This window comes from Populus euphratica, unplaced genomic scaffold (assembly GCF_000495115.2).
Source record: "Populus euphratica unplaced genomic scaffold, PopEup_1.0 scaffold194.1, whole genome shotgun sequence".
NCBI classification, from domain to species: Eukaryota; Viridiplantae; Streptophyta; class Magnoliopsida; order Malpighiales; family Salicaceae; genus Populus; species Populus euphratica.
Genome location: NW_011500072.1, coordinates 83,608 through 95,702, shown reverse-complemented (window position 1 = coordinate 95,702; position 12,095 = coordinate 83,608). Strand labels below are relative to the sequence as shown.

At 35.7% G+C, this 12,095-nt stretch overlaps 3 protein-coding genes across 6 annotated transcripts in view; 2 read left to right on the top strand and 1 right to left on the bottom strand.

The window, feature by feature from the left end:
- LOC105108497 (B3 domain-containing protein Os07g0563300-like) overlaps nt 1-5,254 on the top strand; it is a 9,273-nt gene extending 4,019 nt beyond the window's left edge. For 2 of the 3 annotated variants that reach the window (XM_011002822.1, XM_011002823.1), the window contains exons 9-16: nt 1-112; nt 414-493; nt 1,216-1,263; nt 1,354-1,611; nt 2,403-2,452; nt 3,048-3,161; nt 3,498-3,568; nt 3,804-5,254. In XM_011002822.1, coding sequence (XP_011001124.1) covers nt 1-112; nt 414-493; nt 1,216-1,263; nt 1,354-1,611; nt 2,403-2,452; nt 3,048-3,161; nt 3,498-3,568; nt 3,804-4,612 — 1,542 coding nt within the window. In that variant the 3' untranslated portion in view covers nt 4,613-5,254. The remainder of the gene's footprint in view (nt 113-413; nt 494-1,215; nt 1,264-1,353; nt 1,612-2,402; nt 2,453-3,047; nt 3,162-3,497; nt 3,569-3,803) is intronic. The other variant, XM_011002824.1, reaches the window with a different exon arrangement.
- A 911-nt stretch (nt 5,255-6,165) lies between these two features.
- Nucleotides 6,166-7,356, top strand: LOC105108496 (syntaxin-124-like). The gene has a single exon (XM_011002821.1). The coding sequence runs from the start codon at nt 6,333-6,335 to the stop codon at nt 7,239-7,241; it is 909 nt and encodes a 302-aa protein (XP_011001123.1). The 5' UTR covers nt 6,166-6,332; the 3' UTR covers nt 7,242-7,356.
- A 1,935-nt stretch (nt 7,357-9,291) lies between these two features.
- LOC105108495 (vacuolar protein sorting-associated protein 28 homolog 1) lies at nt 9,292-11,230 on the bottom strand. 2 transcript variants are annotated; one of them, XM_011002819.1, is made up of 2 exons: nt 11,124-11,230; nt 9,292-10,407 (listed from the first exon to the last, which is right to left on the bottom strand). In XM_011002819.1, the coding sequence occupies exon 2, from the start codon at nt 10,287-10,289 to the stop codon at nt 9,660-9,662; it is 630 nt and encodes a 209-aa protein (XP_011001121.1). In that variant the 5' UTR covers nt 10,290-10,407; nt 11,124-11,230; the 3' UTR covers nt 9,292-9,659. The 2 variants fall into 2 exon arrangements, with proteins under 2 accessions (XP_011001121.1, XP_011001122.1); XM_011002820.1 differs by lacking the exon at nt 11,124-11,230 and adding an exon at nt 11,013-11,112.
- Nucleotides 11,231-12,095: the final 865 nt, after the last annotated feature.

The window sequence follows — 12,095 nt, the reverse complement described above, 5'->3', positions numbered from 1 at the left end:
AAAGAGTGGATTTTTCAATTTCGGTTTTGGCCTAACAATAATAGTAGAATGTATGTTCTAGAGGGAGTTACTCCTTGCATACAAAACATGCAATTGCAAGCAGGCGATATAGGTAGCAACCAAATTATGTGAAATTATGTTCAGAAGAGTCTTACTTTGTTAATTGCAGCAAGGGTTATGTATTCATTTTTCTTCTCTCTAGTTTTGTTGGACCTGTTTATTTCTGTCCGCTAGATTTGTGAATGTCATGGCTTTGAATCATCCCACTGCTGCTTCGTAGTTTTGATATTTTTCTTTCTTTTATGCCTTTCAATTCAGTTTCCATGTGATTTGGTGCCATCCTCCAATGCTCTAGTGCATCATGTTTTTAGGGTTTATGCCATTGGATCTGAAATTTAATTCTGTTTCCTCAGTAACATTCAGTCGATTAGAGCCAGAAGGCAAATTGGTTATGGGATTCAGAAAGGCCACCTCTGCTCCGCCTTCTGATCAGGTATGCCCTAGTGCAATTGCTGAACACTTTTTTTCTAGATTATCCATTCATACTTGCTGGAGCTCAAACAATAGGTTATGTGGAAATTTGTAAGGATAATGTTTCTGAATTCAATGAGGTATCAACAACACACATTATATATGGGTGATACCAGAGGCTTGAATCCTTGCCGGTACCTCTCCAAGGTCAATGCTATTATATTCCAATATCACCTTGTTAAGTCCTAATTTGGTACTAAATTTACTGTTCTTTCTTCCAAATTCATTGCATCATAGCCTAAATTTACCTTAAAAGTGGGCATGGAACTTTCCATGCCTTTAAAAGCCTGGAAGTTAACGCGTGAATGAATTTTTATGTGATGAAATGGAAGTTTGTAGCGTGTTAATAGTTCTATAGCACTTTACTTTACAGGAAGAAGGCTGAGGTATAATGAAGTGAGATTCTCAGTTCATTGTTTTCCTTTTCTGGTTACCTTCATCATGTTTCGTTTTTGGCATTTAATCTGAGAAAGCCAGGAGATAACTTGAAAATAGGACGACGGTACATAGTTTCATTAGGGTGATTGCAATGTGCTTCAAAGTTCGGTTTGTTGCTTTAAGTTATGTCGAGTAAAATGCTTTGCTACAAAATTGTGGTTTGTCAAATGTTGCCCTTTCAGTTTGTAGCCAACTTCAACACTTAATCCAACAAAATAAATTCTAAAATCTGTGTTATTTTTGCAGGACAATGAAACAAGTCAGACTGGTAATGGTGTTTCTATAAAAGGAGATGTTAGTATTACAAACCTTGTACTAGTGCAATTGCTTCATTGCCTTTTTTAAGTTAACACAAGGTCACCTAGCTTTTCATCAATCTGCCAGGCTGAATTGGATCCTAGTCCTTGGTCTAAAGTTGACAAATCAGGTTACATAGCAAAAGAAGTTCTTGAAGGAAAATCTTCTATCAGAAAGAGGAAGAGCAGCACATTGGGTTCCAAGAGTAAGCGCCTGAGGATTGAAAATGAGGATATGATTGAATTGAAGCTAACATGGGAAGAAGCACAAGGATTGCTCCGTCCCCCTCCTGACCAGGTTCCCAGTATTGTGGCAATTGAAGGATTTGAGTTTGAGGAATACGAGGTTTGATTGTTTCCATACTCAAAATAAGTTTATGCCAATGAGTGGTTTTCTTTCTTTAGCCACTCTTTATATCCCCTATTCTGACATCTGTCCTTCCAATGTGCTTGTGTTTAAGTCATTGTGAAGGTAGAGGTTGCTTGTTTTTCATTACTTTGATACCGTTAACTATCGGTTTATTTACTTACCTGTCCCTTTGCAGTAGTTACATAGCATTTACAGAACTTCTGTGGTACAATGCGATTATTAACTTACCAGAGCACGACTACTATTTTGGTGGGGGGCGAGGCCACTTGAATTTAGCTACATAGCATTTAGGGGAGAATGTTTGGAGTGCATAGTTCAGTGCTTTGAAAGGTCCAGTACTAGTAACGAGTTGCCATTCTATTGGTAGAAACTTGCCTTCTTTAGTCACATTGAATTTTAGGTTCTGACATATAAAATTGCAAGGGAATATGAAATTCCCACAGAAAGACTTTCAATTTTACAATGCCTGTGTAATAATGCCCAATTCTTACAAAGATGCTTTGGTTTTTTATTTTTTGTGTATGATCATGACTGATATAATTGGTTGAAATAATGCCTTGTGTGATTTTAAATAAACATTGTTTAAGATGTTATTGTTCATTATTTTTATTTTATCATTTAATGAGTTTGCATTGAAGTTTTTTATTGGACTTGTAATGCATTTTCTTATATATTTTATACTCTGAATAGAGTTAGCTAAAGTTTATTGTGGATAGGAGGCCTAAGTCCTACTTTTTATCATTATGACAAGTGTGCTGCTATAACAGGATGCGCCAGTACTTGGGAAGCCTACAATTTTTGCATCGGATAATGTGGGGTAAATTGCCTATCCTGATTGCTCAAGCTTGCAACTATGCCTTCTGAGTTAGGGCTCTTTGTTTTTTAATTCATCATGATTTGGCTTGTAGGTCTCTCTCTAAAATTTACCCGCACACTATTCGTAAACCACCTTACATGTTTAGGTCTCCCATGACAGATGTTAGTGGTTTGGGTGTTTTTTCTAGGAGAATATGACGTCTATCTGTCCTGTATGTGTTATAATCTGTTCACATTTCACACTAGTGGGTTGTGCTAGGAGAAATATACTGTCCTAGAAGTTTGTATGTATTAGAATAACTATAGCAGGTTGTGCCTTGAGAAATATATGATTTCTCCAACCTTTAAGTTTTGTTGTAAATCCATTTGTACTTTACAATAGTGGGCCATTTAACGGAACACTGATGTAAACCTAGGATAATGCTTCAATATTAATATGTTTCCCACCTTTTCAGCCCAGGTAAACTGAATAATCCTTTTTTTTTTCTCTTGAAATTTTTGTAGTTATAACAATGCTTCGTATGATTAAAATGGACTCACGATGTCCTTTCATGTCTTTGAGTATATAGAGTTCTAATATGATTGTTTTCTGTCAGTCAAAAGATTCAATGGGTTCAATGTGAAGATTGTCTTAAGTGGCGCAAATTGCCTGCCAATGCTCTTCTTCCCTCCAAATGGGCATGTTCTAGTAATACATGGGATCCTGAAAGGTATAATCTGAATCCATTTATTCATTCAGGCTTGGGTTTATCCTTCAGATCCTCTTTGATAGCCTGTGGGATCTCAAAATTATTCTAGGGTGCAACCAATGTATTTTCTTTTAATTTCTTTACAACATTCAAACGTACATTTGAGGTCCCAGAATTACTAGCTTTGGTGCATGTTCGGTTAGCTTTGTCATTCTTTACATGGTAAATAATGAACCGAGGCAGTGCCCTCACTTTTGTCCCTTAAATAGACTAGTTATATAAACTTTGAATGCTTGTATACATGTTAATTGCAGGCTCTTGCATTTTGCTAACATTTTTTATTACATCTGCTGTCAGATCATCATGTTCCGTGGCTCAAGAATTGACAGCAGAGCAGCTTGAAGATCTTCTTCCATCCTGTAATTTAGGTATAAATTGCTTATAGTGACTTCATTTTGTTGTTTCTCTGTAATTGAAATTCGGTAATTCATGGTCATGCAAGGCAATTAAGTTATCCTCAAGCGTGGCACCAAGTATCATGATCTAATTTTCACTGCGTTGCTGTGTATATGTGCATTTTAATGATTTTTATGGAATCTCGTTCAAATGGCGATGATCTCCTTCTCAACTGCCCAATTTAAATCTGTTGTTATGATTGTGAAGCAGTAGTCACTTCCAAGAGATTGAAGGATGCTAAGAAGGACATTGATAGGGTCGAAGCTTTGGAGGGGCTTGATACTCTTGCCAACCTAGCTATTTTAGGAGAGGGTGAGGCTTTCCCGGCTTCATCCCAGGCCACCACAAAGCACCCCCGACACAGACCTGGCTGCTCCTGCATTGTATGCATTCAGCCTCCAAGTGGGAAGGGTCCCAAACACAAACAGACTTGTACATGTAATGTTTGTCAAACAGTAAAGCGCCGTTTTAAAACCCTAATGATGAAGCGTGAGAAGAAGCAATCAGAGAAGGAAGCAGAAACGAAGCAATCAGAGAAGGAAGCAGAAACTACTCGGAAGACGCAGCAGGAGCCTGCTGGTGAGAAATTGCTTGATGATGAACCCTCACCATCTAGCAACACAGGGAGTGAAAGTGGCAGTCCGAACAAGAAAAAGACAGTCAGTGAAGGTTCTGATGATGATCCTAACAGAATGAAATCCTCAACTTCACCTTTTAAAGGCCAAATAGACCTGAATATCCAGCCAGAGAGGGAGGATGAATTGTCACCTGGTTCAGATTCTGGAGGCATGATGAGAATGCTCCAGGATGCCACTGAGACATACATCAGGATGCAAAGATTCTTAAGCTCGGATGGTGACAATAACCCTTCCGGTAATCACATGCTGTCAAGTGGGGGGACACGTGAAAAGGTCAGTGATGTCATTATGCTTGGCAGCAACCATCAAGATGCTGACAAGGATCATCCCTCGGCTTTTTCCATGAACGCATCCGCATCCACTCCAGCTACTGGATAGATAATGCCTTTAACCGTGCACGGGCATCAACCATATGATTGATTGAATGCGAGGATAGTTCTCGTGGCATACTTGTCCACATCGGCATTTAACTTCGTTGTTCTGTACATAAAGTAGGGGGGCAGGAAAGTGACAACCATGGGGGAGAACCAATATTTTACTGGTCCGTACTATATAATATCATCCTCTCTATGCTAAAACAATTGGACACTGACATGCTTTTAGAAGATGATTGATTGTTCAATCAAGTGGGCTGGAGGCTGCAGCAATGTAGTTTACTGTTAGAAGCTCACTGCCACCCTTACACAGAAGACGTGATTAAGCTTGTGCCTTTTTGCTCATAGTGAAAAGAAAATTGAAGCTTGTTCGCTCTATTAAGTTGATATACAACTGCAACATGGGGGTTCTGATTCGAACAAGCTACGCAGTCTCCTTTAGTTTTCTGTATTGGATTATTTTGGTACTATTTTTTTCTCTGTTTCAATGAAACATTTCTTGGATAGAAGATACTGAAATGTCAAGTGGATGTTCACAATCTGGTAGGTAGAAGTATCTGTAGAGAACAGCTCCGTGTTCTTTTCCAAAAGAATTGAAAGAACATGGCGCCCATACCCATATCATGTCAGCATGATTTCTAGCCTTCTTCAAACGAGTCTTTCAAGCTGGTCTCTGATGATTCGCCATCACGTTCGGAAAGATTATTATTCCTGACCAAAAAATGTATGGAGTTGGTTTCTGCCATCGTTCATTTGGTCAAATGTTTGACTGTTGAAACAACACCTTTTGCCTGGTTGTTAACTGTTCTGTCTCCCCGTGTATCTTGTCACCATGTCATCATACTATTCTTTAGATAATTTATCCTACCTTCCATGTTGGCTTGGAGCCATAGTTGTCTCTGGTGTTGTCAACTCAAAATTTATCTTATTGAGATGTTTCTATCGTTGCAATTGAAGTTTCAGCAAGTATTAGATTTTTTTTGTTCCTTTCTTCCCTTTTCTTCGTGTAGCTTATTTTTAGAAATCACTATTCTAAATAGCAAATATGAAGGATCGTGTCATAAATATACCGAATTATTTCACTAATTTTTTTGTTTTTTTTTTTTTTTTTGTAATTGTTCTATTTCATCAATATTTAAAAACAAACATGCTAAAAAGCAATAAGCAAAAAAAGTCATGGAAAGCAGTCAACCAAGATTTCTTCGTAGGCATCAAAAACTAATAGTTGAGCTCCATCATTTTTTTCGTGAGATATTAAAAATGTCTTCCTAATCATTTTTTGGTAGTTTAGATTCTGATAGGCTGTGCAACCTCTATTTTTAGCTTTGTGGTTTAGGTTAGGGAAAAGGAAGACCAAGTCAGCAAAACCATAGTGGTTGCCAATGAAAAGGGGGAGCCCGTTGTCACATATATTTGATAACCTTTTGCAATAAACGGCCTTTGAGTCAAAATTTGGCTGGGTTCTAATTTCAGAATAACCTCAAGCCAGAAATTAGGGAAGATTTTGTTGGTCATGGTTCTTGCCTTTGCCATTCCTTCTTCTCATTAGGCTCTGGATTAAGAAGTGGAAGATGATCACAAAAAAACCCCTAAAGAACTAGTACATTTGTAGAAGAACAGGGATTGTTTAATCCTGGCTTTTCATAAACATCTTCCAGTGATTCCGCCAACATAAAACAAATACATTTGTAGAAGAGCAGGGTTGATTATTGTATTCTTCCAGGATGAATGATTTGTTCTCCAGCTCGTTCAAGAAGTATACCGACCTGAAGCAGCAGGCGCAAATGGATGACATGGAGGCGGGGAAGGAGAGTATGAATCTTGACAGATTCTTTGAAGACGTCGAGAATGTTAAGGAAGATATGAAAACTGTTGAGAGGCTGTACAAGAGTTTACAAGAAGCCAATGAAGAATGTAAGATTGTTCATAATGCCAAGACCATGAAAAATCTTCGTTCGCGGATGGACATAGATGTCGAACAAGTCCTGAAACGCGTTAAAATCATCAAGGGAAAGCTCGAAGCCTTGGATCGATCCAATGCAGCTCACCGCAACATTCCTGGGTGCGGTCCAGGATCATCTGCAGATCGAACCAGGACATCTGTGGTTAGTGGTTTGGGAAAGAAGTTGAAGGATCTTATGGATAATTTTCAGGATTTAAGAACTAGAATGGCAGCCGAATATAAAGAAACAGTGGAACGTAGGTATTTCACAATCACAGGAGAAAGAGCAAGTGAAGAAACGATTGAGAATTTGATATCCAGTGGTGAAAGTGAAAGCTTCATGAAAAAGGCAATTCAGGAACAAGGGCGAGGCCAGATTCTTGACACAATATCAGAAATTCAAGAGAGACATGATGCTGTGAAGGAGATAGAGAAGAATTTGATTGAGCTTCACCAGGTATTCTTGGATATGGCTGCTCTTGTGGAAGCTCAGGGTCATCAGATCAATGATATTGAAAGTCATGTTGCGCATGCTAGCTCGTTCGTGCGGCGAGGGACTGAGCAGCTTTCTGAGGCCAGAGAATATCAGAAGAGCTCTCGAAAGTGGACGTGTATCGCCATTGTAGCCGGTGCTGTCCTCATCATTGTCCTCTTACTACCATTTATACCACATCTCCTGGCTCTCTTGTAGGAATGAGAGGGTGCAGATTTCCTTTTGAACTCCAGAAGAAAAACATATTTGATTTTAACCCCAACCGAAAATTATTAGTTGTAAGGTTATCTTGGAAAGCTTTGTTCTATTTTTCAAGATAGCAATTTAGATTTCTCAGACGTAAGCACATCTGTAAGGAAGATGGGGAACTTTCTCCTCTTTCAGGCATCCTAAAGCATGTTTCTTGTTTGGAACCCCTATAGAGGCAATTGGCATTTTTTGCATGAAGTTTCGCTGCAAAAAACCCTAACGAAGGTCCTGGCAGAAACCGTGACAGTTTGATTGAAATGCACATGTAATTGCTGGGGAGAAGACGCCATCTCGAGAGAATGATGAACAGTCATTGTAATATCAAATTAATTTAAGACTCGTTGAAAGAAATCGCATGCCTGTCAGCTGGTTTTTCTTTTTCCTCTCTTTCTTCTCATTGATTATGCATACAAGAAAAAAAATGTTGTGAAGATAGAAAGCTATCAATCTTGCGGTCAATGGATGAATTTCTCTGCATCGCTGCAGAAGCGTGAATACCTTCATCATTTTATGGATGGATATACAAAAGACTATGCATGCATCTCAAAATAGTAATAATTCTTGGTGTTGCTGAGCAATACATAAGTTAGGCCGAGCATTAGACCTGCGTACTCTTTAATTTTGTGGTCCTGTTGTATTGAAAAAAAAAAGCTTTGAAATAAATTATATATATATATATATTTAAATTATTTGAATGAGATATATTTTTAAGTAAAAAATTACTTTAAAAAATAATTTTTATTAATTTCTTAGTTAGATCCCTTGTTTATACTAGACAAACTAGGATCTTAAAAGTAGATAAATTTAACAATTAACATAATAAATTAAAAATATTAATGAATTGATATAATTTCAAAAAGATTTAGTAAAATAACATATAGTGTCGCACTTCTAAAATATAATAAGATCAAATTGTGTCATTTTCAACTAATTGACTGATTTAAAAAATAAATAAAAATCTCAAAATTATTAAAATTATGGGGCCTTAGATTTTTTATATCTAAAAATCTGAAGATTTACGTAACAACTTAGTGGCTAGTATAAAAAAATACAAATTCTTATAAAAATTTTAAGCATGATCCAATTTTTAAATAAAAAATTATAATTACTTTAAGTTATATTATTTTAGCTTAAGATGATCAAATCTTTTTTTTAAACTTAGACTTATTCTGATAATTTATAAATATATCGGTTAAGCCATCCATATAATTTGTTTAAAGTATATTTTCATTAGTTATAACAAATTTACATATGACTACTTATATTATTCATTATTATATAAACAGTAACTTTATAAAATTTTAATTAGAGTCTATTTTTTACTTAACAAGTTAAATAAAAATATATATTTTGAAAAATAATATATGTTTAAAAGAAAAAATCTTTATAAAATTATATTTTTTTATATAAAATGGTTGAATAGTTGAGATGAATATTAAAATTTAACCATATTACACTTTAAAAAAACAACATTTATTAAACATTGTTATTCTAAAATATAACAAGACTAAGTACAAAATTTAATAAATATCTACCTTCTAAAATATTTTGCCAAATGAACTTATGTCAATTCATGTGATAATTTTTTTTTAAAAAAAAATCCAAAAGTATGGTAGTTTGCCTATCAAAAAAATTTATTGAACAGATAGAGAAAAGCTTATGACAATTCACAACAATATGATCAAATCAGAAGCCCTGCACGATTGACAGGAAAGATTAAAAATACAAAAAGGCACATCAAATACAGAAGGAAGAATTAATATTTGGACTATTTAGGCTGTCATGTACCCGTCTGACTCAAGTACAAGCAGGAAAAGTAGATTCCTTGTAGATTTGTACAGTGTAAAGATTTACTAATTGTGATGACAGGCCTGCTGCGATTCTATACATACACTGCAACCTTTTCAAAATCAAGCCAATGCTCCCTCAACAAGATTAAAGTTTGATTCCAGATTTAAGCTGTATTGATGGAGCCATCAACACCATGATAGAATACATCGACATCAAGCTTCTTATCACATTGAATTTCATGATCCAGCAGTGGTCTAATATATGAGATATGCAAGCAATTGATAACTCTAATCTAGTTTGAAGATTAGAGTACAATTTATGAACACAAATACAAGTACAAACCAATTTTTCATACATGACAACAAATACTCTCTCTTAAAATGGGAAACAAAATACCATTCTCCTGCCCTCGATGCAACCCTTCCCAAAAGTATAAGCAGTTACAAAATAAGAAACTCCTCTGATTCATCATCATCACCCAAGGTTCAACTACGTAGCGACAGCAAATAAGAAACAATATATTGCACAACCCAAATCCAATGAACTTGCGTAGTAATATACAAGCAATCATATCAATCAAGTACCAGCACTAGGCAAAGCTGCCATAAATGAATTGTATGAGGACTCAAGATCGAAATGAAGTTGCCGGGCCTGCTGCTCTGTCAACTCATCAGCAGCCCCCATCTTAGACAGCCTCAAAATCCATTCTTTCATCTTTGTCTTCCCCTCAAAGTCAGGTGGCAAAATACTCAGCTTGTTCAGTGAGGCTGAGAGGTCTGAAAGCAAAGGATGCACCTGGTCCACAGCCACCATATTCAACTTCAGCGAATCCATAGCTGTGATGAAGTTCTGGACACACTCGGCCACAATGGAAGCTGAGGTCGTAGACGACACAGCAGCAGCAGCACGGTGTTCCACTGTGGCAGGCACCCCGGAGGTCACAAGCCGGTTGATGGCAGCTGGGCAGTCCATCTTGTATGTATCTGCAAAGCGCTCGATGCTAGGGACCGTGTCTTTCAGAGAGGAAGCCAAAGTTTTGAAATGGGCAATGAGTTTCTGGCACTCCATTTCATACTCAGATGAGGATATAATGTCACGAACATATGCCTTTTCAAGCTTCTCCGTGGCTTTTATTATTGCATATAGCTCGGCAAAATTCTCATACATTTCTCTCTCGCGCTTGTCATTCCATAGCTTGACCTCCATTTCGATATACAAATATAAACTTGAAGAAGCAATAAAAATTTACTTTAAAATTAGATAAATATCTGTGGAGGACTGGAGAAGAGAACGGGACACGCGCAAAGAGCTCTGACCTACTTGACTGCAAACAATCGAACACGATATGAGAAGGCATGATCAGGAAGGGAAAAAAAAACCATCAATTGTTCAGAAATCTAAACCACAACACATGCTTTCATGAGAATAAAAGCAACAAAGAATCCTTTTACATTTTTATGGTTTAATCAAATAAGTAATGGATACACATTATCCTTTCCATGGCAATTCTGGGATCGGAAACTAAATCATTCCAAAAACACTCAAAAAGGGCCTCCCTAGCATAAGAATCAGCTTGAAGGAAATACAAAACACTCTTTGTTGACTTCAAAAAGGTAAAAAAAACCCCCAAATTATAAAGTTCGAGATTCATCACCACAAAAAATCCATTTCTACAAACCCTTCATGTAGCTAATCATGACAGAACTAATACTGGTACCGGTAACCTTCAAAAATCTAAGAAACTTTCATTTCAATTGTAAAGAAAATGCGAAGAGCCCCTCCCTTTTCAACATTCCTCGAGTTTCCAAGAAACCAAACAAAAAATCACCACATAACCACAGCAGATCATGAAATCACAAACCATTAAAAGCCCAGAAACCAAAAATCAAAACCCAGAACACAGAACGAAAATCCCGCTTCAAGCTTTACCTTAAATCATCGTTAAAAATACCAAAGTTCAAAGCCTTAGATCACAGATACAAACAAATAAACTTATTATATATACAGAAGGAGGCCTGGAGAGAGAAGAGGGGTCCTTACAGGGAAGTGAAACGCGGCTTTGAATAGCGTGAAGGGTATTTCTTTTTTCTCTCCCTTTTTGCAGAGAAAAAAATATGAAAAATTAAAAGAAGAGAAGGTTTTGTGATTTTATTTGGGCTAGCCTCCAAAGTAAGTCCCTAAATTATAAACCGAATCTTGAACTAGTCATTAAAAAACTCTTTTTTCTCAATCAGGTCCTTAAAGTATTAAAAAATTGAACTCCATGAAATTTTAGAGTTGGGTGCTTTGTTTGAAAAGGTTTTTGAATGACCACTTGCAAAAGTGGTCTTCAATCATGGATGGCTATCCTAGTGTGTCACCAACTATTCATGAATTCTAAGTTTGTATTTGAAATTACAGTTTTAAAATATTATTTTAAAAAATATTTTTAAATAATATTAAAAAAAAAACTATTTACAATATCAACACTTCAAAACTATACAAAAACATAAAAAAATTAATTATTTTTAAACAAAAAATAATAAAAAAAAAAAATGTGACTAGTTGTACAAAAAAATTATGTCAGATGTATATTTAATATTATGGCATCGCACTGCGTTTCTCAAAATTTTAATTTTTTTTTATATGTTTTGAATTATTTTGATATTCTTATTTTAAAAATAATTTTTTAAAATTAAAAAAAAATATTATTTTGATGTATTTCGGCACAAAAATTACTTTTAAAAACAACCGCAACACTTTCAGACAGACATATAAAATACTTTTTAAAAATACTTTTTGTTTAAAGTTATATTATGTTTTCTACTTTGAACAAAACATCAAAATCATTGAAAAATATTAAAAAAAACTATTAATTAATATTTTTTTCAAGCCAAATATATTTTTAAAATGCATTTAAATGTAATTTAAAAAGTCAAAACAAACGGTGCCTAAGTCTTGAGCTGTGTCTTAATAATATCTATGGGGACGAAAAAGGATGGATGCAATTGAGACAAAAAGTTATTTTTGGAG

What these genes read in the sequence shown, in the direction of transcription:
- LOC105108496 (XM_011002821.1), top strand. Translation starts at nt 6,333, where the DNA reads ATGAATGATTTGTTCTCCAGCTCGTTCAAGAAGTATACCGACCTGAAG.
- LOC105108495 (XM_011002819.1), bottom strand. Translation starts at nt 10,289, where the DNA reads ATGGAGGTCAAGCTATGGAATGACAAGCGCGAGAGAGAAATGTATGAG.